Source organism: Bufo bufo, chromosome 11 (assembly GCF_905171765.1).
Source record: "Bufo bufo chromosome 11, aBufBuf1.1, whole genome shotgun sequence".
Classification (NCBI taxonomy): domain Eukaryota; kingdom Metazoa; phylum Chordata; class Amphibia; order Anura; family Bufonidae; genus Bufo; species Bufo bufo.
In genome coordinates, this window is record NC_053399.1 from 49,162,628 (window position 1) to 49,190,259 (window position 27,632).

Below are 27,632 nucleotides of genomic sequence, written 5' to 3' on the forward strand. Positions count from 1 at the left end.
TGTAGGTGAGGGCCTGCTGGTGAGCTGCCCCTTTAACCCCTTAAGGACTCAGCCCTATTTCACCTTAAGGACATATTTTGTGCAAATCTGACCAGTGTCATTTTATGTAGTGATAACTTTAAAAAACGCTTTTACTTATCCAGGCCATTCTGAGATAGTTTTTTCGTCACATATTGTACTTCATAACACTGGTAAAATGGAGTAAAAAAAAATTCATTTCTATTTATAAAAAAATACAAAATTTACCAACATTTTGGAAAAATTAGCAAATTTCCAAGTTTCAATTTCTCTACTTCTATAACACATAGTAATACCTCCAAAAATTTCTCTACTTCTATAATACATAGTAATACCTCCAAAAATAACTATTAGTTTACATTCCCCATATGTCTACTTCATGTTTAGATCATTTTGGGAATGCCATTTTATTTTTTGGGGACGTTACAAGGCTTAGAAGTTTAGATGCAAATCTTGAAAATTTTCTGAAATTTTCAAAAACCCACTTTTTAGGGACCAGTTCAGGTCTGAAGTCACTTTGTGAGGCTTACATAATAGAAACCACCCAAAAGTGACCCCATTCTAGAAACTACACCCCTTAAGGTATTCAAAACTGATTTTACAAACATAATTAACCCTTTAGGTGTTCCCCAAGAGTTCATGGCAAATGGAGATGAAATTTCAGAATTTCAATTTTTTGCCAAATTTTCCATTTTAATCAATTTTTTCCACTAACAAAGCAAGGGTTAACAGCCAAACAAAACTCTATATTTATTGCCCTGACTCTGCGGTTTACAGAAACACCCGATATGTGGTCGTACACCACTGTACGGCCCCACGTTACGGCGTAGAGAGAAAGGAACGCCGTGTGGTTTTTGGAAGGCAGATTTTGCTGGACTGGTTTATTTACACCATGTCCCATTTGAAGCCCCCTGATGCACCCCTAGAGTAGAAACTCCAAAAACGTGACCCCATTTTGGAAACTACGGGATAAGGTGGCAGTTTTTTTGGTACTATTTTAGGGTACATATGATTTTTGGTTGCTCTATATTACACTTTTTGTGAAGCAAAGTAACAAAAAGTAGAAATGCTGAAATTTCATCTCCATTTGCCATTGACTCTTGTGGAACACTTAAAGGGTTAACAAAGTTTGTAAAATCAGTTTTGAATACCTTAAGGGGTGTAGTTTCTTAAATGGGGTCACTTTTTGGAGTTTCTACTCTAGGGGTGCATCAGGGGGGCTTCAAATGGGACATGGTGTCAAAAAACAAGTCCAGCAAAAACTGCCTTCCAAAATCCATATGGCATTCCTTTCCTTCTGCGCCCTGCCGTGTGCCCGTACAGAGGTTTACGACCACATATGGGGTGTTTCTGTAAACTAAAGAATCAGGGCAATAAATATTGAGCTTTGTTTGGCTGTTAACCCTTGCTTTGTTACGGGAAAAAATTTGGAAAATTTGCCAAAAAAACACCTGTTTTGCCACCGTTTTTATTTTTAATTATTTACAACGTTCATCTGACAGATTAGATCATGTGCTATTTTTATAGAGCAGGTTGTTACGGATGCAGGGATACTTAATATGTTTACTTTTTTAAATTTATTTAAGTTTTACACAATAATATCATTTTTTAAACCAAAAAATTGTTTTTTAGTGTCTCCATAGTCTGAGAGCCATATATTTTTTTATTTTTTGGGCCATTGTCTCATGTAGGGGCTAATTTTTTGCGGGATGAGACGACGGTTTGAATGGTACTATTTTGGCATACATACAACTTTTTTGATCACTTTTATAACTTTTTTTGGGAAGTAAGGCGGGCAAAATTGAAATTTCATCATATTTTTTATTTTTTATGGCTTTCACCGTGCGGGGAATGACCGTTTTATAGATCGGGTCGTTACGAACGCTGTGATATATAACATGTGTAGGGAATTAAAAAAAATTTTTTTTAATCAGGGATAAATGTGTTTTTTTTTTTTTTTTTCTTTTTACCCAGACCCACTTGGTTCTTGAAGATCCAGTGGGTCTGATGTCTGTATAATACAGTACAGTACACTATATAGTGTACTGCACTGTATTTCACTCACACTTTGTCTGAACAGATCTCTGCCTTTAGCACAGATCTGTTCAGCACCATGGACAGCAGGATGCCTGAGAAGGCATCCTGTTGCCATGGGAACCTTCCCCGTCTGCCACAACTGAGCAGACGGGGAAGGGGAGGGAGGGGGGCTCCCTCCCTCTGTGACCCCATCCTGTCCGGGGGCTGCAAAGGCACAGCAGGCACTTTGAGGTTTCTGATCCCTGCAGTCACGGACCGCAGGGATCAGAGACTTGCATAGGCGCTACAAACCGCAGGTCTGAATTGACCTGCGGTTTGTAGCGATCGGCAATGCGGGGGGGGGGGTCACAGAACCCCCTAGGCATTGTCACAGGGTGCCTGCTGAATGATTTCAACAGGAACGCCGTTCCGATCACTGCCGGCCGTGCGGCAGTGATCAAAACTACACAGGACGTACCGTTACGCCCTGGGTCCTTAAGGACTCAGCAAACATGGCGTACCGGTACGTCCTAAGTCCTTAAGGGGTTAAAAAATTATATACGAGGGCCTGCAGCTGAACTGACCCTGTAAAACATTATATGCGAAGGGCATATACAGTGAGGAACAGAAGTATTTGAACACCTTGCGATTTTGCAAGTTCTCCCACTTAGAAATCATGGAGGGGTCTGAAATTCACATTGTAGGTGCATTCCCACTCAGATACAGAATAAAATAAAAAAATATTCAGGAAATCACATTGTATGATTTTTAAAGAATTTATTTGTCTTGCACTGCTGAACATAAGTATTTGAACACCTGAGAAACAGCAAGAATTCTGGCTCTCAAAGACCTGTTACTGTGCCTTTAAAAAGTCCACCTCTACTCCACTCATTAATCTAACTTAGTAGCACCTGTCTGAGCTCTTTAAAGACACCTGTCCACCCCACAGTCAGTCAGACGCCAACTACTACCATGAGCAAGACCAAAGAGCTGTCAAAAGACACCAGAGACAAAATTGTGGACCTTCACAAGGCTGGAAAGGACTACGGGGCAATTGCCAAGCAGTTTGGTGAAAATAGATCAACTGTTAGAAAATGGAAGCGGCTAAAGACGACTGTCAGTCTCCCTCGGACTGGGGCTCCATACAAGATCTCACCTCATGGGGTATCACTGATGATAAGAAAGGTGAGGAATCAGCCCAGAACTTCAAGGGAGGAGCTGGTTAATGACATGAAGAGAGCTGGGACCACAGTTTCAAAGGTCACTGTCGGTAGAACACTACGCCTTCATGATTTCAAATCATGCATTGCACGGAAGGTTCCACTGCTCAAGTCATCACATGGGAGAAATTCATGTGGTCAGATGAGACCAAAGTAGAACTCTTTGGTCTAAACGTTGTGTTTGGAGAAAAAAGAAGGATGAGTTGCATCCCAAGAACACCATCCCTACTGTGAAGCATGGGGTGGTAACATCATGCTTTGGGGGTGCTTTTCTGCGAAGGGGACAGGAAAACTGCACTGTATTAAGGAGAGGATGAATGGAGCCATATATTGTGAGATTGTGAACAACAACCTCCTTCCCTGAGTCAGAGCATTGAAGATGGGTCGTGGCTGGGTCTTCAACATGACAACGACCCAAAGCACACAGTCAGGATAACCAAGGAGTGACTCCGTAAGAAGCATATCAAGGTTCTGGAGTGGCATAGCTCAGCGACAGCCCTGAAACCTGACAACCTGGAGGAGTGGGCAAAAACTACAGGAAACGTTTGACCTCTGTAATTGCAAACAAAGGGTTCTGTACCAAATATCAACACTGATTTTCTCAGATGTTCAAATACTTATGTTCAGCAGTGAAAGACAAATAAATTCTTTAAAAATCATACAATGTGATTTCCTTAATTTCTATTTATTTATTATGTCTCTCACAGTGGTAATGCACCTACATAGTGAATTTCAGACCCCTCCATGATTTCTAATTGGGAGAACTTGCAAAATCACAGGGTGTTCAAATACTTCTGTTCCTCACTATATGCGACGAATAATCATGTTGATATGATGGAAGAGGAGAAGGAGAATGAGAAAAGGAAGATTTAATTATATACCATTGTTTGTGGTGGAAGGGGTGCATGGGAATACAGTGTATTCAGTACATTATAAACAACACATTTAAAGTGCCTTTATGTTCATCAGCTTTCCTCTGGTGGAGTCGAGAAGTCATGGTCAATCCAGGCCTTGTTCATTTTTATAAGAGTCAACCTGTCAGCATTTTCAGTTGACAGGCGGATACGCTTATCTGTTATAATGCCACCAGCAGCACTAAATACCCGCTCAGACAAAACGCTGGCGGCAGGGCAGGTCAGGACCTCCAAGGTGTAGAGCGCCAGTACGTGCCACGTGTCCAGCTTAGACACCCAGTAGTTGTAAGGCACTAAGGGATTATTGAGGATGCTGACACGGTCTGCTATTTACTCCTTCACCATCTTCCAAATTTTTTTCCTCCTTGTGACACTAGGCCGCGCATCAGGTGAGGGTGCTGGCGGGGTGTCATAAAACTGTCCCAGGCTTTGGAGAGTGTTGCCCTGCCTCTGTTGGAACTGCTGTGTGTTCCCCTTGTCTCCCCTCCTCAGTTGGTCAAGGAACAATGGACTTTGCTGCCAGCGTTATCAGATGGAAATTTTTGGAGCAATTTTTCAACAAGGATCTTCTGGTATTGCACCGTTTTGCTCGTCCTCTTCACCAGAGAAATGAGAGATGACAAGTTCTCTTTGTAGCGGGGGTCGAGAAGGGTGAACAACCAGTAATCCGTGTTGTCTAAAATGCGTATAATGCGCGGGTCGCGGGAAAGGCAGACTAACATGAAGTCAGCCATGAGTACCAACAGGCAAGTCTTCGCTGTCGTCATCAGGAGGATCACTCTAAATCTCCTCATCCTCTTCCTCCTCTTCTGCCCACCCACGCAGAACAGGTGGAATTAAACTTCCATGGGTACTACCCTCTGTAGCGGAGGCAACCGTCTCCTGCTCCTCCTCTTCATTGTCCAATTCGCGCTGAGAAGACGAACCGAGGGTGGTCTGGCTATTACCCTGTGTAATGTCTTCCCCCATTTCCACCTCTTCCACATGCAAAGCGTCGTCCTTAATTGTGAGCAGCGAGCGATTGAGTAGACAGAAGTGGGATGGTTACGCTGATAATAGCGTTATCGCCGCTCACCATCTGTGTTGATTACTCAAAAGTTTCTTAAAACCTCACAGAGGTCAGACATTCATGCCCACTCCTCACTTGTGAAGAGCAGAAGCTGACTGGAAAGGCGACGACCATGTTGCAGCTGGTATTCCACTACTGGCCTCTGCTGCTCACAAAGCCTGGCCAACATGTGGAACGTAGAGTTTCAGCGCGTGCTCACGTCGCACAACAGCCGGTGAGCTGGCAATTTCAAGCGCTGCTGCAGCGTTGACAGACCGACTGAGGCTGTCGATGACTTTCGGAAATGGGCACACATGCGGCGCACCTTCACCAGTAGCTTAGGCAAACTGGGGTAGGTTTTGAGAAACTGCTGAACCACTAAGTTTAAGATGGGGTCTAGGCATGGGATGTGTGTGTGCTTGCCGAGCTCCAAAGCTGCAACGAAGTTACGGCCATTATCAGACACAACCATGCCTGGTTCTAGGTTGAGTGGCGAGAGCCACAGCTCAGTCTGGTCTCTTATCCCCTGCCACAGCTCTGCGGCGATGTGCTGTTTGTCCCCTAAGCATATCAGCTTCAGCACCGCCTGTTGCTGCTTCCCCACTGCAGTGTTACACTGCTTCCAGCTACCGACTGATCACTGACTGGTGCTGCACGCGGATAATTCGGAGGTGGAGGAGGAGAAGTGGGGGTTGGAGCCACTAACAAAGATGGTGGCGGAAACCCTGATGGAAGTAGGGCCCGCAATCCTTGGCGTCGGTAGCACCTGTGCCATCCCACGGTACGACTCACTCCCGTCCTCCACAACATTCACCCAGTGTGCTGTCAGGGAAATATATCATTCCTGTCCGAATGCACTTGTCCATGTGTTTGAGTGGACCTGTGATGTTACGGGACACATGTTGGTGTAAGGCGGGCATGGCACACCTTGAAAAATAGTGGCGGCTAGGGACTGCGTAACGCGGGACGGCCACCGACATCAGGCTGCGGAAGGCCTCAGTGTCCACAAGCCTAAATGACAACATTTCCAGGACCAGTAATTTGGAAAGCTGCGCATTTAGTGCTATGGCCTGTGGGTGGGTGGATGGCTGGGTATTTTCGCTTTCGTTCAAAGGCCTGGGGTAAGGACATTTGGACGCTGCGCTGGGACATGGAAGTAGATGTGCTAGCTGATGGTGCTTGTGAAGATCCAGGTGCAGGGCGGGAGGCATCCGGGCCTGCACCTTTGACAGGGGATTGGCCAGCGCATAATACAATGGAAAAGGAGGCAGTGGTTTGTCCCTCAGACACAGATTGTGGACCCAGGCCTTCGTCCCACTTATTATAGTGCTTGGATGCCATGTGGCGGATCATGCTGGTGGTGGTGAGGTTGCTAGTGTTCACGCCCTGGCTCATTTTCGTATGGCACAGGTTGAAAACTACTATTCTTTTGTCGTCCACACTTTCCTCAAAAAAGCGCCATACTGCAGAACACCTACCCCTTGGCAAGGGAGATTTCTGCAAGGGGGTGCTCCGTGGAACAGTTGCGGGCCTGTTTGGTGTGGCCCGCCTTCTCCCTTTTGCCACCCCACTGCCTCTTCCAGCCTGTTGTGGTGCAGCATATCCCTCCCCCTCTGTACTGCAGTCCTCTCTTGGCTTTTCACCTTCCCAGGTTTGGTCAGTGACTTCATCGTCCACCACTTCCTCACTCTGCTCATCCTCCTGACTTGTTGACCTAACTACTACCTCAGTGATTGACAACTGTGTGTCATCCTTTTCATCCTCTTCATCAACCTCTTGAGACAGTAATTGCGGTTGAGTTATTGGCAACTGTGTCTCATCATCATCCACCTCATTAAACAGTAATTGCCGTTCCCCACCGTCATATTCTTGTGATTGTGGATGCTCAAGGGTTTCGGAATCAGGGCACAAGATCTGTCCCTCTTCAAGCCTGCTTGGCGAGAGGGCCAAATCAAGGAATGGCGCTGAAAAGAGCTCCTAGGAATATCCGAGTGTGGGATCACTTGTTTGCCCAGACTCTCCATGGTGGGAGGAAGAAGGATCACAGTGAGGATTGGGTTGAGAAGACTCTTGGCTACTGAGCCTGGACTTGGTGGAAGACAGGGTGGTGCTTAACCGACTGGAAGCATTATCTGCTGCAATCCAACCGACCACCTGGTCACACTGGTCTGACTTCAAGAGTGGTGTCCTGCACCACCCTGAAAACTGGGACATGAAGCTAGGTATCGTGGATGATTGTTTTTCTTGTGCTCTGGCAGCAGGCACAGTTTCACCGTGCCCAGAGCCACGGTCTCTCCGTGCACCATCAGCCTCATTCCACTCCCCCGTCCCTTACTGCTGGCCTTCTTCATATTAAATGTCATATATTAAAAGTCTTCCACACGTACAGTAGCATAGGATTTGGAAGTGTATGTGCAAACAAATTTAAAAAGGTATTTGAGAAGTGGAAACGTCAAACAGGAGATATCCCGCAGGTAATCTCAATGCTGTCACCAGCGGCTAATGAAAAATTACAGGGAATGTCACAGGTATTTGGCATGAGGAAACGCTATACATGAGAGGTACCACCGGTAATGTCACTGCCGCAGCGTCTACGCAAAAAAGTACACTGTATGTCACAGATACATTTTTGAAGCGCACATGTTACACTGCAGATGTGGCTCTGGTAATGTCACTGTTCGCAGCGGAGACCGTCTATTGACAAAGTACACTGTATGTCACAGATGTTTTATGGATGCGCACACTTTACACTGGAGATGTGGCGCAGCTAATGTCGCTGTCTGCAGCGGCCTAACTATTGTACACTATTTAGCGCAGGATGTGCTAAAAATATAGATTGCTGCTGCCACACACAATAGTCCTTAAAAGGAATTTTGGGTCTCTGAAAAGATTTGGTGGTAAAAATATTCTTAAATCACTCCCTACACTGTCTGTCCCTCCCTCAGCACAGCCCTCCCTGACTAAGAATAAGCCGAACATGCATCATCAGGTGCTATATAGCACCCAATGACGCGTTCCGGCCAGCCAATCACTGTAATACCAGCAGCCAACATGGCAACGGCATTACAGTAAGGGCAGTACTTAGCTGCATGTTTATTGGCTGCATAGCAGCCAAGAAACATGCGGGGCGGAGGCTCGAGCATTGCGCTCGAGCACATGCAGTATTTGGCTAAATACTGCCATGTGCCGAGCATCGAGATGCTTGAGCCGAACTGGTGTTTGGCCGAGTATGCTTGATTATCACTACTATTCACCAATATCCCCAAGTAGCTTAAAGGGGTTATCCTATCTTAGACAATGGGGGCATATCGCTAGGATATGCCCCCATTGCCTGATAGGTGCGGGTCCCACCGCTGGGACCCGCACCTATATCGAGAACGGAGCCGGGGAGAGTTGTGGCTGGAGGACCCCAGGTTTCCCGGGGTCCGTCCACCACCAGGCGCAGCTCCCCGCCTCTCCCATTGAAGTGAATGGGAGCGCACCGCGCATGCACGGCTACCGCTCCCATTCATTTCTATGGGGCCGACGGAAATAGCTGAGCCAGTGCTCGGCTATTTTCGGCGGCTCCATAGAAATGAATAGAGGGCGGCTGCTCATGTGCAGTGCGCCCTCTTCAAGTTTCTCCGCTCCGTTCTCATTGCAGGTGCGGGTCCCAGAGGTAGGACCCGCACCTTTCAGACAATAGGGGAATATCCTAGCGATATGCCCCCATTGTCTAAGATGGGATAACCCCTTTAAGTGTTTTAAGCAGAGATTAATTATTTAATATAGAATTGTAAAATGTGTTTTCTCAGTTATTCATTTGCTTCTGAATAATAATTCATATAAGTAGTTTTTAATAGACTGATAACAATTATGATATATTTCTCCCTTACAAATCTGTTTCAAGCTTAAGACCAATCCCGTATGTAGTTAATAAACTGGCTCTATTACCATACTTCATATGATAAAGTGGTGTAATTATAAATTGTAGACTATGCCAACTGCCTACTATCTAGCTTTTCACAATTCTTGGAGAATCAGCGATCTATACAACAAGTGCCAGTCCGGATGAAAGATGCTTATGAAGCATTATGTATATGGAGACATGTACATAGATGTGCTATGTGGGGTTGTCCGTGCTACGTTACTGATGACCTATCCCATTCCCAATACCTAACAGAATCTCTATAAGGGTGAATGGGAGAAGATGATATCAAAAGATCCCAGGTTCTAGCTCTCTAAAGGGGGTTAAAAGTTATTATTATATAAGTAAAGAAAAAGTTTAAAAAATAAAAACATTAAAATATTAAAAGTTTAAAAACCCCCTTTCCCAAGTTTACATATAAAAATATATAAACAATAAAAAAATAAACATATCAGGTATCGACGTGTCCGAAAAGGTCTGAACTAATAAAATATTTTTTTTAATTTCCTGTGCGCTGAATGCCGTAACAGAAAAAAAATTAAAAACACACGATTCACAATTTTTTTGTCACCTTTTCTCCCACAAAAATTTTATAAATGATCAAAAAGTTATACCACAAAAATGGCACCAATAAAAACTGCAGTTGGTCCCACAAAAACAAGCCCTCATACAGCTTTGTGGACGGAAATCTAAAAAAGTAATGGCTGCCAGGAAATGACGATGCAAAGAAAATTTAAATTTTTTTTAAAGGGTATTTTTATTTTTTATTTTATTTTTATAGTAGTAAAACAAACAAACAAAAAAACAACTATACAAGTTAGGGATCGTTATATTCATATTGAACAGCAGAATAAGGAAGTCATGTCTTTTTCAGAGCACACTTAGCGCCGTGATGTCAAGACCCCAAAACCTTGGCGGAATTGTGTTTTTTTTTATTTTTTATTTAATGCCACAAAGAATAATTTTTTCCCGTTTTCCAATAACAGACCTGATAATTTAAAAGGTGCCCTTAAAAAATACAACTTATCCAGCAAAAAATAAGCCCTTATATGTCTATATAAACTGAAAATTAAAAAAGTTATGGGTAATGGAACTTGGGTCTGGTACTTTAGGGGTTAATATATGCAAATGAGACTCTTTGGGCAACGGGGGCATTGCCATTACTGCTATAGACTCAGCTCTCTCTGCAACTGCAGCGCCCTCTATACTTTGACAGGGCAAGATGAGATGACATTTACACTTCCTGGTCCTGTCAAAGTGGAGAGGACACAGCAGTTGCAGAGAGAGCAGAGCCTCGAGGTGTAACGGTAACGCCCCTGTTGCTCCTAAAGGCTCATTTGCTTATATTGAAACACTATTTTTCTCAGCAATGCGGGCACATATGAACATGGGCCCAACACAGATGTCTTCAGCTGCCAAGTGCACATGTAACAGGTCAGCCAGTGTCATAGATACAAATCTGCCGACAGATGCCTACTAATAAACTATAACAAATATGAAAATTTCAAAAAAAATTTTTAAGTCCTTTTCATAATTTTTGTAATAAAAAACTGACCATATGAAAATCCAAAAGCAATAATGATTCTTTCTACCAAATCAGTTGTCAAGCATAGGGATAATATTACTACTGGAAATCACTGCAGGTGGCAAGTTCAAGTGTCTGGTTGCAAAGAGTATTTGGAAGGTAGATGACTTTTCCATGTGTCCATCAAGCTAAAAATTTGTGATGGTGATAAAGATTTACAACTGCCTACAGAAACTGCAGAAGTATCAATATCCAGTAGCATTTTGCTTACAGCAGCACAAACACTCCAGTAAGAAATGACTATGAGCATTTTAATTATGTGTCCAGACATATAAGTGGTGCACCGAAGGAATCCAAGTCATCTCAGTGTGCAGATGCTTTGGGGGTACCGACAGGTGGTACCATCCTCTCCTCAGCTATAAACAAGCAGGCATTTTTTTCCACACTGAATGTCTAACGTTATTGAAATCTGATGCCTCTGACTGCACTTAAATTTAGTCCTGGAAGCTGACTCCAGACCACGATCTGGGAAGGTCTGTTAGGGGAGGCTTTCTGGCACTCTAATAAGAGCCTACCATTTTATTTTTAGTTTACCATCAGATATTAGCAGAGTCTGTAAAGGATTAGCTTCTTGCATCAGATGTCTCCTAAACCTGTCCAATCCAGGGACGTGGCGTCAATAATCTCTGGCATTAGGAGATGTTAGTTTTAATGGGCTTAAAGCACCTCAACACCTTTCATCCCATCAACTCATTCGCCTTACTATGTAATATACTATTAAGCTTCATATTTTTAAAAACTAGCTTTTTGTCAAGCTACCCTTTGTTACAGTGAATGTGTCATAAAAAATTATCTTTTGTTTTAATCAAGTTTTTATGTTAAGCTTATTAAGAAATGTTGGCATTGTTTTTAATTTTCCATACCACTATCTACGGTATATTTTTAAACAAAAAGTCCTAATATCCTGCAGTTTTCACACTAGCCACTGAGCCTAATAACGTGCCTACACTTCCTGTTATATAGAGTTTATGTTTCAGCAATCACCTCATTATCACAGGCAGGATTACACTGAAAGATAACACCTATATATAGATAACACATGAGTCACGATTCATAACAGGTGACAAAACTATTATACCTGCTCCCTGCACAGGTCACACAGTATGTCTCTCTCACAGAAGTCAAAGAACATCTCCTGTCCATTGTTACATAGTTACATAGTTAATACGGTTGAAAAAAGACATAAGTCCATCAAGTTCAACCAAGGGATAAGTGGGGACGCGAATCCCAGAAGGAAGTTAGACTCAGATTTCTACACGTTGTCATAAGCATTAATGTTGTTTACTTTTTAAAAAAATCGTCTAAACCCTTTTTAAAACTGTTCCACAGATTCACAGTTCTTACAGTAAAGAAGCTTTGACGCTTCTGGAGACTGAACTTTTTCCTCTCCAGTCGGAGGCAGTGCCCCCTTGTCTTTTGAGGGCATTTTACATGGAACAGCTTTTCACTGTATTTTTTGTATGGCCCATTTATATATTTGTATAGGCTAATCATGTCCCCCCTTAGACGTCTCTTCTCAAGACTAAATAAATTAAATTATTTAATCTTTCTTCATAACCAAGACCCTCCATGCCCCTTATCAGTTTAGTCGCTCTCCTCTGTACTTTTTTCCAGCTCCAGTGCATCCTTTCTATGGACTGGTGCCCAGAACTGAACTGCATATTCCAGATGAAGCCGCACCAACGCTTTGTAAAGTAGTAGTATTTCATCCCTGCCCCCCGAGTCCATGCCTTGTTTAATGACAATATCCTGGTGGCCTTAGAAGCAGCTGATTGACATTGTATGCTGTTATTTAATCTACCATCTACAAGGATACCCAAATCCTTCTCTATAAGTGACTCTCCCAGTGTTACATCACCTAGGACATATGAAGCATAGAGATTATTACTACCAACATGCATTACTTTACATTTGTCCACATTGAACCTCATTTGCCAAGTTGATGCCAAATCACTCAGAGTGTTCAAGTCAGCTTGTAGTATATGGACGTCTAATCCCCTCCTCAATATCATTAAAGGAAACCTGTCACCAGGATTTTGGGTATAGAGCTGAGGACATGGGTTGCTAGATGGCCGCTAGCACATCCGCAATACCCAGTCCCCATAGCTCTGTGTGTTTTTATTGTGTAAAAAAAAAACGATTTGATACATATGCAAATTAACATAAAAGAGTCATATCTTACTTGTGTGACCAGAGAAGAGTCATATTTTCAAGCTCTGACTCATCTCAGGTTAATTTGCATATGTATCAAATCGGTTTTTATACACAATAAAAGCACACAGAGCTATGGGGACTGGGTATTGCGGATGTGCTAGTGGCCATCTACCAACCCATGTCCTCAGCTCTATACACAAAATCCCGGTGACAGGTTCCCTTTAAAAAATACATTAAATAATAGAGGGCCCAGCACTGAACCTTGGGGTACACCACTTATAACCCGGGACCATTCTGAATAGGAATAATTGATCACAACTCTCTGGACACGGTCCTTCAGCCAGTTTTCAATCCAATTACAAACTATACTTTCCAAGCCTATAGACCTTACTTTACCTATTAAGCGTTTATGAGGGACAGTATCAAAAGCCTTTGCAAAATCCAGAAACACTACATCCACAGCCGCCCCTCTGTCCAGACTACTACTCACCTCCTCATAAAAACAAATCAGGTTAGTCTGACAACGTCCTTGGTAAACCCATGTTGGTTATCACTTATAATATTATTTACAGTCACATACTCCTATATATAGTCCCTTAAGAGTCCTTCAAACATTTTTCCCACAGCAGAAGTTAAACTAACTGTGTCTATTTACTTGTAAAGGACCTAGATCCTTTTTTGAATATGGGCACCGCATTTGCCTTGTGCCAATCACTTGGTACTGTACCAGTATCTAGAGAATCTTTAAAAATTATAAACAGAGGCACAGCAATGACTGAACTGAGCTCTTTAAGCACCCTTGGGTGTAATCCATCTGGACCTGGAGCCTTGTTCACATTTACCTTATTTAACTTATCTTGGGCCATATCTACAGTTAGCCAAGTGAGATATTACTGGATGTACTAACAGCCCCAGCACCACAGATATCAGCTCCTTTCTCTTCTTTTGTATATACAGTGCAAAAAAAAAACCATTTAGTAACTTTGCATTTTCCTTATCCTCAGTGACTACCCCCCCCCCCCCCCCCCCCCACACCATTATTTAGACCTAGGTTTTTTAGCATTTATATATTTAAAGAATTTTTGGGGATTTGTTTTGCTCTCTTTTGCTACCTGCTGTTCGTTTTGTATTTTTGCTAATTTTATCTACTTTTTACAGAGATTTTATTAGGCCCGTTGTAATCTTAAAACGCTACAGCTGACCCCTCAGATTTGTATTTTTTAAATGCTCTCTTTTTGTCTTTTATTGCCCTTTTTACAGTAGCTGTAAGCCATGGGAGGTTTAATTTTAGCCGTTTATACTTATTACCTAAAGGGATACATTTTTTAGTGCAATTACTCAATGTGGATTTGAAGCTCTCCCATTTATCCTCAGTATTATTTTGTGACAGTAGTTGCACCCAGTCTATGCCCTGAAATGCTGCCCTCAATCCAAGGAAATTAGCCTTTTTAAAATGCACCGTCTTTGCTCTGCCTGACAGATTTTGCTTTTTATAGTTTAGGGGGAAAATAATTATATTGTGGTCACTATTACCTAGTGTTTCTCGAACAGTAACATTACCAACAAGCTCTGCATCATTAGAAATTACCAGATCCAACAGAGCATCGCCCCTAGTGGGAGCTTCTACAAAATGGCCCATAAAGTGGTCCGGCAGCAAGATGAGGAATTCTCTCCTTTGTGATTGAGGCAGAACCATGACCGCAGTCAATGTCTGGGAAGTTAAAATCTCCCATTATGACCACTGTACTAGCTTGTGCAGCCCGCTCTATTTGGTTATACAGTTGCGTTTCTATCTCTTCTGTGATGTTAGGGGGTCTATTACACCAAGTATTATATTTTCAGCGTTCATATCCCTTTGAACTTCCACCCATAAGGTTTCCACATCCTCACCATCCTCACCTTTCACACTTGTCTTCAGATCACTCCTCACGTACGGGCACACACCACCACCTTTTCTATTGACCTGGTCTTTCCTACATAGTGTAAAACCCTCAATATTAACAGCCCAGTCATGTGAAGAGTCCAACCATGTCTCAGCCACACCAACTACATCTATGTGTTCTTCTAGTACCATAGCCTCCAGCTCCACCTTTTTTCTAGCTAGACTTCTGGCATTTGTGAGAATACATTTTAAATTACTATTACCTGTAAAGTGAATATCTTTTTTTTTTTTTGTTACCTTGGTTAATTTTTGTATGTAACAGGTTCTTGTTACCAGCAGTTCTATTTTTTATAAATGTATAGTTATCCCCAGTCTTCTCGCTAACCCCAGCCCCCACTAAATCCCCAGTGTCCCCTCCTATATCCCACTCTCTATCTACACCATCTACCCCCTTATTAGTATGACCCCCCACCCTCCCCAGATCCTAGTTTAAAAGCTCCTTCAGCCATCTAACCATTTTTCCCCCAGGGCAGTTGCACCCTCCCCATTAAGGTGCAGCCCATCCCTACTGTAAGGCTACTTTCACACTAGCGTTCGGGGCTCCGCTTGTGAGTTCCGTTTGAAGGCTCTCACAAGCGGCCCCGAACGGATCCGTACTGCCCCAATGCATTCTGAGTGGATGCGGATCCGCTCAGAATGCATCAGTTTGGCACCGTTTGGCCTCTGCTCAGCAGGCGGACACCCGAACGCAGCTTTCAGCGTTTTCGTGTCCGCCTGGCCGTGCGGAGCCATACTGATCCGTCCAGACTTACAATGCAAGTCAATGGGGACGGATCCGTTTGACATTGACACAATATGGTGCAATTTCAAACGGATCCGTCCCCTATTGACTTTCAATGTAAAGTCAGGATTATACCATCAGATCGGAGTTTTCTCCAATCCGATGGTATATTTTAACTTGAAGCGTCCCCATCACCATGGGAACGCCTCTATGTTAGAATATACCATCGGATTTGAGTTACATCGTGAAACTCAAATCCGACAGTATATTCTAACACAGAGGCGTTCCCATGGTGATGGGGACGCTTCAAGTTAGAATATACTGAGAACTGTGTACATGACTGCCCCCTGCTGCCTGGCAGCAGGGGGCAGACCCCCCCCCCCCCTCCTGTATTTAACTTATTGGTGGCCAGTGCGGCCCCCCCTCCCTCCCCAGTATTAATTGTAACCAGTGCGGCCCCCCTCCCTCTATATTCATCGGTGGCCAGTGCGGATATTAAATATGACCAGTGCGGTCTCCCCCTCCCTCCCTCCCTCCCCAGTATTAAATATGAGCAGTGCGGTCCCCCCCTCCCTCCCCAGTATTAAATATGAGCAGTGCGGTCTCCCCCCCCCTCCCTCCCCAGTATTAAATATGAGCACTGCTCATATTTAATACTGGGGAGGGAGGGGGAGACCGCACTGCTCATATTTAATACTGGGGAGGGAGGGAGGGGGAGACCGCACTGCTCATATTTAATATCCGCACTGGCCACCGATGAATATAGAGGGAGGGGGGCCGCACTGGTTACAATTAATACTGGGGAGGGAGGGGGGGCCGCACTGGCCACCAACAAGTTAAATACAGGAGGGGGGGGGGGGTCTGCCCCCTGCTGCCTGGCAGCATCTGCCAGGCAGCAGGGGGCAGTCATGTACACAGTTCTCAGTATATTCTAACTTGAAGCGTCCCCATCACCATGGGAACGCTTCTGTGTTTAGAATATACTGTCGGATCTGAGTTTTCCGAAGTGAAAAATCAGATCTGAAATAAACTGTTATGCAAACGGATCCGTTCTGAACGGATGCAAGCGTTTGCATTATAGGAGCGGATCCGTCTGATGAAACATCAGACGGACCCGCTCCGAACGCTAGTGTGAAAGTAGCCTAAGCCTGTAATCGACCGAGAAGTCGGCCTAGTTCTCCATGAACCCAAACCCTTCCTTCCTGCACCAGTTTCTGAGCCGCTTATTTAACTCCCTAAGATCCCGTTATCTTTCTGTTGACACTCGTGGCACTGGTAGTATTTCTGAAAACACTACCTTGGAGGTCCTGGACTTGAGCTTCTCACCTAGTTCCCTAATGACTTTGTCATTAGTGCCAATGTGTACCATGACCGCCGGGTCTTCCCCAGCCCCACCCAGCAATCTATTAATCCGATCCGCACTATGCCGAACCTGAGCACCCGGCAGACAACACACTGTTCGGCATTCACAGTCTCAGCGAAGATGACCCTGTTTGTCCTCCTAATAATAGAGTCCCCTACCACCAGCATCAGCCTCACCTTTGCTGCACTCCTTTTCCCATCCTTCCTGCAGCGGTCATCCTCCTGGCTGCTATAAGAAACGCCCTGCTGCAGTGTTGCTTCCCTAATAGCAGCCAAACAGGCATATTTACTAGGGCGTGCCAGCTCAGGAATAGCCTCCCTGGCAATTTTCCCTTTACCCCTACCATTGTGCCTGTGATTAATGGGACTGCTGTAGAGTATCTCTGTAAATACTCTTAACAGACACAATGTCTGCCCCTGTAATCATGTACAGAAAAAAAAAAGTACAATCAGAAAAGAAAAACAGATTTAAAAAAATATATATTCCCTTTATGCTGCAAAGTTTTCCTTCATTTTAAACTTACTAGGCGATTTCTCCTCCACTTCTGCTGGATCCTGCTCTTCAGTCTTTGGCCGCCCTTTGATCTTGCACACAAGTGATCGAAGACGACCTGTCCATGATGCATCATCCTCTTCCTCTTCTTCCTCTTCGAGTGGAATGCCTTTATTTCAAATAAAATATTACATTAGACAATGCAAAAATAAAGCAAAAAGCCAATAAGTTTAAGAGCTCTCAATAAAGTAAGGGTACTTTCACACTTGCATTGTTGGATTCCAGCAGGCAGTTCCGTCGCCGGATCCGACAATCGGTATGCAAACGGATACCATGTGTAGATGGACCCAGATGTGGATCGTCTCACAAATGCATTGCAATACCGGATCCGTCTTTCTGGTTGTCATTCGGAAAAACGGATCCGGTATTAATCTTTTTCACATTTTTAAAGGTCTGCGCATGCCGGGTCTGTTTTTTCAGAACACTTGGGGCCGAATCCGGCATTAATGCATTTCGATGGAAAATAATGCAAGTGATCTGGAATTATAGACGGAGAAAATACTGCAGCATGCTGCAGTATTTTCTCTGTCCAAAAAACGTACAGTGACTGAACTGAAGACATCCTAATGCATACTGAATGGATTGCTCTCCATTCAGAATGCATTAGGATAAAACTGATCAGTTTTTTTCCCGGTATTAAGCCCCTAGGACGGAACTCAATACCGGAAAAGTTTAACGCAAGTGTGAAAGTACCCTAAGCCTTCACTTAGATATGCCACCACCTACTGATTCGAGGGGGTTTGACTGCAGGGACTCACTCTGATCTTTAGGGTACATTCAGACGACCGAATGTGTTTTGTAATGCGCAAAACACAGATACAGGCTGTGTGCGTTCTGCATTTTGTGGACCGCACATGGTCAGCCCTATGATAGAACTGCCTATTTTTTGTCCACAATTGCAGACAAGAATAGAACGGGCTCTATATTTTTTGTGGGGCCACGGAACTGAACTACAGATGCGGACCCATTGACATAAATGTATCTGCACCCGTTCTGCAAAATTGCGGTCATGTAAATGAGCCCTTAGAATGATTTTGCTTTCTTCACAGATTTCTCCTGAACTGCAGCGTTCCTGGAAAACCAACCAGAACACAGGCCCAATCACATCAGGCTGGACTTGCATCAAGCAGAAAATTATGGCATCAAATTCCAAGATGGAAATATCCCCTTTGCAATCACATTTTTTTGTTGGGCCAATGCATCTAAAATGAAAAATGAAGGAATGTAGCAATAGCTTTTCTAGGTGTCTTGTGTCTTCAATGTAACAGACAATCCCTGTATTGTCTGATCCTGCGGTCATTCTTTCTGCCATCAGAGTGAAGAAAGTATGACTGTAACATAAGATTACAAAGAGTTTGAAAGTTTGTTTGAGGTCTGTTACGAAGGAGATGCATAAGTCTGCATAGAGTTGTAGACCCAAAGATAGTAACTTTTTAATTATTACCTATTGCACAATTACATATTTTTTCATTTTAGATGCATTAGGACACATACAAATGTTTGTGATGGTGTTCTAAGCATAGTCTTTAAGAAAAGGGTCAGTTTTAGCCATAACCTTTTAGAGTTCCAGAAAGTACTTGTGCATCATTATTTGTCTTGTCTAAACAATCCATGCCATACAGGAATGCCAGTGGGGTCGCATGGGCACAGCTTCCGCAGTGGGAGTCTAGCAGCAATTACAGTTGGGCTCCTGCTGCCATGGCCAGGATCGAGAAACCTCTAACTTTGGCTGTCTAAACTATGAATCAATAGAGACTGCGGCATCTAAACCTGACAGAAGGAGTCTGCTACAATACCATTACACATGCACCAATATATCCAATACCTCCATAGAGTGACAAATTTATTTATCCATTTCCAAGAAGAGAGCAATAGATGTCTGATTGGACTAAACTGTGAAGTATTGGGAATATACGTATATTCCAGAAACCAATATGTCAGGAGAGCTAAGCAATCCTGCAGGACACCACAGACGCAGAGAATATCTGGATGCTTACATGCAATATGCGGGATGGTTGAAAAAGACCCAGATGCAACCAGGGGCCAAAATGTTGACATTAATCTATATGACATTGTTAGATTAATAAAGAGGGAACATTAAACGTGGACGCTGTGGCTACATCTGTTGTTCCATGTCAGGAGAGCCTATATGTCCTTTTCAAGAAACTTTAAGTGATTTACAAATAAAAAGTTTAGTGATCACGTCCCTAACAGTATATGGTGATAGACTATGGCACAATTGTTATTATAATATTGTTTCTGTAAGGCACGCTGAGTACAGTATGGCCCATAGAGGAGTTTGGGTGATGTAGGTGTAAAGGGAACCTGACATATTGAGCATGCAGTACTGCAGTCCAGTCTTCAGAGATGCAGATGCTACAGAACAGCAGGGGCTGAACAGATTGATATAGTGGTATGGGAAAATATTCAGTAAAACTTGAATTTGTGTAAATCTCTGCTCTTTCTATTGCTCTAAATCCATGCGAGTCCTGTGGAAGGTCCTAACAGTGACTGACAACCTTCCCTGTGTGACTGCACATACGGAGATAGCTATCCATCATTGAGTAGGAACACCCACAGAACCCATAAGCACAGAAAATAATAAATTACAAGAACTATATACAAAGCTCCTCCTGCTCATTAATATGCTGCCCACAGACTTAAGGTGCATTCACACGACTGTAAGTGTTTTGCGGTCCGCAAAACATGGATACCGGCCGTGTGCGCTCTGCATTTTGCGGACTGCACATGGCCAGCGCTATATAGTGAATGCCTATTCTTGTCCGCAACCACGGACAAGAATAGGACATGCTCCATATTTTTTGCGGGCTGCGGTACGGAACAACGGATGCGGACAGCACATGACGTATGCGGATCCATTTATACGGTCGTGTGAATGCACCCTAAATTGCCTTTTTTAAGTGGCGGGCTCCTTTAGGCTTGTACAGAGTGGTAATATGGCCCTGTGCATGAAGTCGCTTTTCTCACCCTATACTTATATGGCTAGAAAATTGCAATATAGCAACAAATGTATAATTCAAAAACAAGATTCTGGAAAGGTTAAAGGCCTTAAAGAATTTTCATCGTAGCAGACCCCCTATAAATCAGACTGGAAATGACTAATCAGAAGTTTCTGTTGTTAAAGGGGTTCTTTTAATCAAGCTTTTGTCTAAACTAGGTATAATTATTACGTACACAGTTTATGAATTGCAATTTGTAACTTTTTTTGTTTTGCAATCCAAATTTGTAGGTACATGAGGCATTACGTATATATCCTATTTTATGCAGCCCAACAGATTTCTTCCAATGGGTGAAGCCACAATTCTGGATCATGTGCAGTAAAGATGCTTTGAAAAAGTGAAACCAAATCTGTTATCACCACAAGGTGGCATAACACCGATAGAAAAACAGCACAACCAAAAAATGGGATCACAGAACATTAGCATTTTTCTGTAAAGTGATGTAAGGTTGAAGATTTTATCACCTCTGAGTCATTAGTGAACCAATAGTCCAGTTCTATGATATTCATTGCAGTGTCTAGACGGATGTTGCATGTTGTGGATCCAGGAACCAAGTGGATCCACAACATGATGAATTGGCATAACTGCATCTTCAGCAGCCTGCAGCTAAAGAGTTACATGCCACATGTGACTCCTGAACCATAGGAACTAAAGAATCAATGCTATACGCCATTGTAGTAGTTATAATTACCACAGTGCATTAGGAGGTCTTCGTGGAACTCATATAATTCATCCCGTATCTCTTCAGGACAAGGACTGTCTTCATGTAGTTGGAAATTCAGAAGCATGTTAATCTTTTAACAGAAAGAAAATAGTGATTTTTATCTCCTAGAGATTGCTTAAAAAACTTCCAATCATCATCATATTACCTGTTCCTGTGGAGGAGAGCGGAACTCCCTGGTTTTCTTGGCCGTCAGGGCAGCAGACATGTTCAGTGCTTGCATCAATTCATTGTAGCGGAACTTCTGATTGCACTGAAGCTTCGACACAAAGTTATCAGAGAAGGAGACAATGGACTCCACACGATGCTTCAGCTCACAGTCACAGAAGTAATGAAGTAGCTCGCACATCTAGAAAAATAATAGAACATTCTGGTCAATAAAATATGTTTTTTTTATGGGGCCCTTGTAAACCTTTATTTGGTATTTCTCGATACAGGAGTTAAAGGGTGAGAAGAGATTTTAGTCCTTCATATAAAATGATTGAAATAAAAACATGTAGTGGATCTATAATGCTTTAAAGGGTCACTAACTTTTTACAAAACTTTTGATATATCGTAGAGACCTATCAAGGGTTTATATCGGTGGGGGTCTGAGTGCATATCGCACTCTCTCTCTCCATTTAAGTCTATGTGTCTGTCTCAATTCCAACCTCAGCAGAAAGGAAAGAAAGCGTGAAATGCACACGTTCTAGTTATTGTTGGGGTCTTGGCATTCAGACCCCCACCTATCAAAAGTTTTGTGGAAGTTAGTAAAGCTTTAGCAGTTCAGAAATTCTTATTGCATTCATAAACAATAACTTTTGCATTGAATTGCGTTATTATTCGCTATGTCAATCCAATAAACACATTTCTTGTACCACTGGTGTCGGAGTAAAAAAGGTTCAGTAACATGGAAGAGGTTCCCAATGTGGAAAATTGAGCTACTTTACATGTTTTCTGGTATCCAAAAGACTGTAATCAAATTTCAACAACAGTGAAACAGTAGTAGATACTTGCAACAAACTTCCAGCTCATGTGGTAGGAAAATCCACAATAAATGAATGTAAAGATGCCTGGGATAAACATATCTATCCTAATTTTGAGCCTGAATATATTTATCACTTTCAAGGATTTTCAAAGTTATTACTAAGAACTTAGTAATAACTAAGTTCTAAATTACCTGAAGTTTGACAGATTCCGGTAGTCGAGTCTGCAGAAGACCTTTCACAGGGGCCTTAGCTTCTCTTGTTGCTTTCTCTCCAGCCTCCACAGCTTTTTCCTCATCTTGTGCCACTTCCTCCTTCTCACAGCTGTCTTCTCCATCCTCTTCTTTGTGGTCACCAAAAACATTAGGATCAATAAGCAGCAGAATTTGACGGACATCCTCATCCTCAAAAACTCCCATTATAAGAAGAGTGGCAATGAGCTTTAGCACTGGCACAAACTGGAACTCTACTTTGCCCCCCACAGGATCTCGGATGTGGTCTCCACTGCTTTGCACTGCCTCGGTCAGCATGCTAATTGCTTTGGTTTTGAGAATGTCAATAGGAATCTCTGGACCATGTTGCTGGCGGTCTTCTCCAGTCAATATAAAGCAAGGTACTGTGAAGTGAAGGTCAGATCTCAGGCAGGTACTATAACCGACCCCAGGTAAACCATGCCTTTTTGATTCATCAGGAAACAGTTCGATTTGCCTTGTATCATCAGTGATTGGTATTATAAACTCATTGTTCATCGTCAGCTTTCCCTCCTTGGCAGACTCCAGGTAGATACTGATAAGAAGGTTATAAAAACCTGATCTTAAAAGGCCAGGTAGGTATTGGTTATCAATAGTATATAGAAGTTGGGATTGATCCACGTGGCTGCACAAGGCATGGGCGACACGATTGTTGCCCAGAGCACAAACAGCACAATACAACTTCAGGGTGTGAGAGTGAAATTTCATGAGGTCTTCCTGCTCGGAAAGTTCTAAGATGTCGATACACCTGATAAAAGGTTAAAAAACACATGTACAATAGAAATATTTTAACTACAGACAAAGACAAATGCATATATCACAGGACATTCGATTCAACCTTTTCAGGTACAGTGTCTCAATAATGTATGCCTGAAAGCTACTCATGTTTTTACAGTATTATGTGATTTTTCTCATCCCATGACCCCTGTCAACCTACAGTAGTTAGCATGATAGTTGGCAGGCATATTTTCCTATATAGTCTGAAATGGTCTGTGGCTAATAAAGGATCAGTAACCTACTTGACTAGCCATCATGCACTATGTATAGTATCACATTTCCCCTAATTTATTACTATTACTTATACAAAAAGATAATAAATGAGATAATTACTTACAGAACTGGTGGTTTTATACTGACACTATATGTTTCCGGGTGATTTCCAAGATTTTTGAACTCATGACCTATCCTCCGGACCCCCACCGATCAGCTGTTTGAAAAGGAACCAGCCCTCGCAGTAGAGCTGCAGCCTTCTCTCTGCTCACCAAGCACCGCACCATCCATTTGATAGCGGCTACACTTGGTATTTACATCAATGGGGCTGATTTGTGCCCAGGTCATGTGACTAATGAACACGACATCACATGGCCTACAGAAAGCTGCAAGAAGGCCGCGGCGCTACTGTGAGTGTCGGTGCCTTTTCAAACAGCTGATCTGTGGGGGTCTCAGGTGTCTGACCCCCAACGATCAGATATTGATGACCTATCCAAAAGGAAAACTCAAGTTAACTTATTATGTATGTATTGAACCTGATAAAAGTGTTTGGTTCGTGCTTAAAGCACTTTGCGGAAGATTTATCAAGACTGGTGCTTTCTGTGCTGCTGGAGGATGTGCCTAATTTCTGATGAGGTGCACGCCTTGCCATAGACATTTTAAAACCACTTTTTAGGGGGCAAGGGAGATGATAAATGTCCCCCTTTGTTCTTGAATATTGAAATAAAGATTTAAGCCCTTGAAGATACTCCGTACATACATATACAGTGTAGCAGTAGAAGACTACCAGGACCAGAATGGATGATCATCCATCATCTCAAAGCCTGTGACCCACAAGTATCGCAGAAGACAACCCAATTTGTATCCAGTCATTTGTTACCAAAGTCTATTTATGCAGAGTTTTCCCCCCAGAACCCTTTAAAGGAGTTTTTGGATATTTTCTTACTGATGACCTATCCTCAGGATAGGTCATCAATATCCGATCAGTTGGGGTCTGACATCTGGGACCCCTGCCAATCAGCTGTTTTGGAAGGCAGCGGCACTCCTGTTAACACCACGGCCTTCTCGCTGCTTTTCCTTGGCCAAGTGACAACACATTCATGAGCCACGTGGCCTAGGAGCAGCTTAGCCCCATTCAAGAGATAGGGGCTGAGTGCAATATAAAGCACAGCTGCTATACAATGTACAGCACTGTGCTTAGTAAGCTGTGAGAAGGCAGCGGCACTCAAAGTGGCCTTCTCAAAACAGCTGATCGGTGGAGGTTCTGGGTGTTGGACCCCCACCAATTAAATACTGATGACCTATCCAGAGATCAGGCGTCAGGCCTATGGACATTGTGTATGTGGATGGTGACTGTGTAGAGTGAACCCAATTTTAACACTGTTTTCGACTAATAATTTCTGTACTTGTTTATGTGTAAACCTCCTAAAAAAACTGTTGTCTCCATGGAGAGAGAAAGCCTTTCTGTTCAACATGTTAACATCTCCATGTAAGCTCTTGGCTCTGTTATGTACTGCCATCATTTTATATACTGGTACTTAACAAGAAGGCATTTATATTAATAGGGAAGTTACCTGCTCTCCTCAGGTATATGCAATGCCATCATCTGCAAGGGTTCCAAGCACTGCACCACCCAGCCATGACGCTCACTGACACGTTCTGTTTCTACCTTTAGGAAATTATTTGGCATACGGCTCCAGAGAACGGGTGTGATAGTCTGTACATCCAAACGAGGGGGGCACTGGGGCACATGGTTTTTCTCTTCACTTTTAAATATAGCAGCTGAAAGTGGCATGGTGTTCTGTGAACCCAATATATAATAGAAAAATATTTTATTTGAAAGAAGGTAGGAAGGACATACACTGAGTGTCTAACAATAACAACTTCTCATAGTGCAGGCACTTGGCTGTTTGCCTAGTAATATTTTATAAGAACTTCACATGAGGATTTGGCCAGTCAAGAAAATGTGTTACTCTGGGTTGAAAAGTAATCCGTGCAAATAATCCCTTATAAACCAAATTTCTGTATAAAAGGACACACTGACAAATATTTGCATGGTAGGAACACTGGCTTACAGAAATTGTAAAGCTGGTAATTTTTTAAAATGTCGCAATAGTAAATCTGTCTAGAGATTCATTTACATAAGAAAACACGCTTACTTTCAGAAAACTGGCGAGCATAGCGCAGAGGCAATAAAAATTGCGCAAAATTTTTAGACTTTTTCTATCCATTATTTTGACGTGAGCTAATGATAAATCTGGCCCTGTGTGTCCAGAGAGACCAGGAGTAGAGACCAGCGGGAACCAGGAAAGGGTCCGAACAGGAGCAGCACAGGACATGGGAGGCGAGTATAATTTAGTTTTTTAAATTATACTGGATGGACAACCCCTTTAAGCTTCTTCATTATTTATTTTCAGTGTATAAAAATGACTGCAATTTACTCTACAAATGGTGTAGCTTAAGCTGCTACGAGCAACTAATGATGACAAATGCCACCATATCAAGATTTATATGCATACTGCAATGGCCACATCCAGACTATAGTGATATCCCAAAGCAACTCATTACACGGCCGTATTTAGTCCACTATTATCTTACAGTATATTTACTGTAATTTTTGTGTATAATTATTGCCCAATGATTACATAATTACTTTGTTATACTGTTTCTATGGACATAGGGAGCCACAAATGTAAAACGGTGATTACCAATTGGACTAGCACAGTCTCTTTATCAAGCCCTGGTGATACATTCTTATTACAAGCTTCTTTTATTTACTTATGCAGCCTTTCAAATAAATGCCTGTCTATGTGATACGGACTGGGTTTTCGCTCTGGCTCATAGAGGGTCCCAGTGGGATATATGAAAAGGGGTTATCAAGATTAGTCAACTCTTTTAGAAAGGATATCCCATGAAAAATATTCTGCATTTTTCAAACCAGCACCTGGATCTGAATAGTTTTCTAATTGCATGTAATTACAAATTTCCTATAGCTACTGAGTTATTCACTGAAATCTATCTGTATACCGCCACCTGCTGTTTGCCCTTTATTTCTCTGTCCTGCCCACTCAGATAGAAGCACATGCTCAGTTCCATCCTTCAACTGCCACCAGCTGCAGAAGACAGGACACATACCCTGTGAAAGGACCCACCCCCCCCCCCCAACTGCCAGCTTGAAATAAATCTAGCAGAGCAATCGGAGCAATCTCTGGATCCATGTGAGATACAGGGCTGGTTCTAAGTTTGATAGAAAGAGATTGGCATGTACTATATAATATTGGATTTTCATTTTTTACATTAATCATGGTGGATGAGTGATTTTGGAAACGCTCATTCATCCCTCATATATATTGTTGTCAGCACATCTCCTGTTTACATGGCGCAATGTGCTGCTGATGAAAGAAAATGTAATGTCGGCCTAAAAGATCTGACAAAAAAAGTGTTTGCTCATGTGTCGGCTGATTGGCAAGCCTTTTACTTGGGCTAATGAGCGCTCTTCTCGGCGGATCACTAACCCAATAAAAGGCCCTTAAGTCTGAAGTCTAGTCAATGGTAAGAGTACAGTATATGCTACTGAATGTACATTGCGTTATGGCGGGTAAGTGAAAAGGTTACATCAAACAGAAAACAATACCTTTAATTTCCCAAGCTCAAACTGGAAGAGATTAGTGCTCGTTGGCTGCAGAAAAACTGCTGGGAACAGCTTGGTGTTTGGTTCAACCTTACAAGAGAGAATGGATTTATTTCAGTAAAACCATCATCTAACACAACATAGTAATTCCCTCTAAGTGAAGCATTATTCAAACACAACAGGAGAGCTCACATAATTCAAGCTGGAAGCCATAATGCCTGTTGTGTGGTAGCAATTTTTCAATCATGTCTGTTCAATTACCTTAATGCAGTTTTGAAATATGACAACTTAGACATACCCACAGCTAAAAGTCTTAAAGATGAATAGGTAAATTACTATATGAGTTACAGCGGACAAGGTAACGCTCAGTTGGCGCATGAATCTAAACATGTTACAGTTAAAATCCTGATCGCGTGTCAAGCTATTAAATCACAACTCTAGCAATACTTTACATACTGCTGCAGGATAAAACAGAACAATGTATGAGGACGGTGAGGAACAGGAAGAAGACAAAGTCCATGAAAGAGGTCGACCGGTCAGTATTTCGCATCAGTAGTTGTAAGCCAAAACCAGGAGTTGACTTATAACACGAGAGGTTGTTCACATCATGTTTT

At 42.7% G+C, this 27,632-nt stretch overlaps 1 protein-coding gene across 1 annotated transcript in view; it reads right to left on the bottom strand.

Moving 5' to 3' along the window:
- Window positions 1-27,632, bottom strand: part of RYR3 (ryanodine receptor 3) — a 734,312-nt gene that overhangs the window by 404,405 nt on the left and 302,275 nt on the right. Inside the window, exons 33-38 of the mRNA XM_040412592.1 lie at window positions 27,022-27,108; window positions 24,962-25,188; window positions 22,341-23,145; window positions 21,330-21,530; window positions 21,152-21,254; window positions 17,412-17,549 (exon numbers count right to left, since the gene is read on the bottom strand). Of these exons, the coding sequence (XP_040268526.1) occupies window positions 17,412-17,549; window positions 21,152-21,254; window positions 21,330-21,530; window positions 22,341-23,145; window positions 24,962-25,188; window positions 27,022-27,108 (1,561 nt within the window). The remainder of the gene's footprint in view (window positions 1-17,411; window positions 17,550-21,151; window positions 21,255-21,329; window positions 21,531-22,340; window positions 23,146-24,961; window positions 25,189-27,021; window positions 27,109-27,632) is intronic.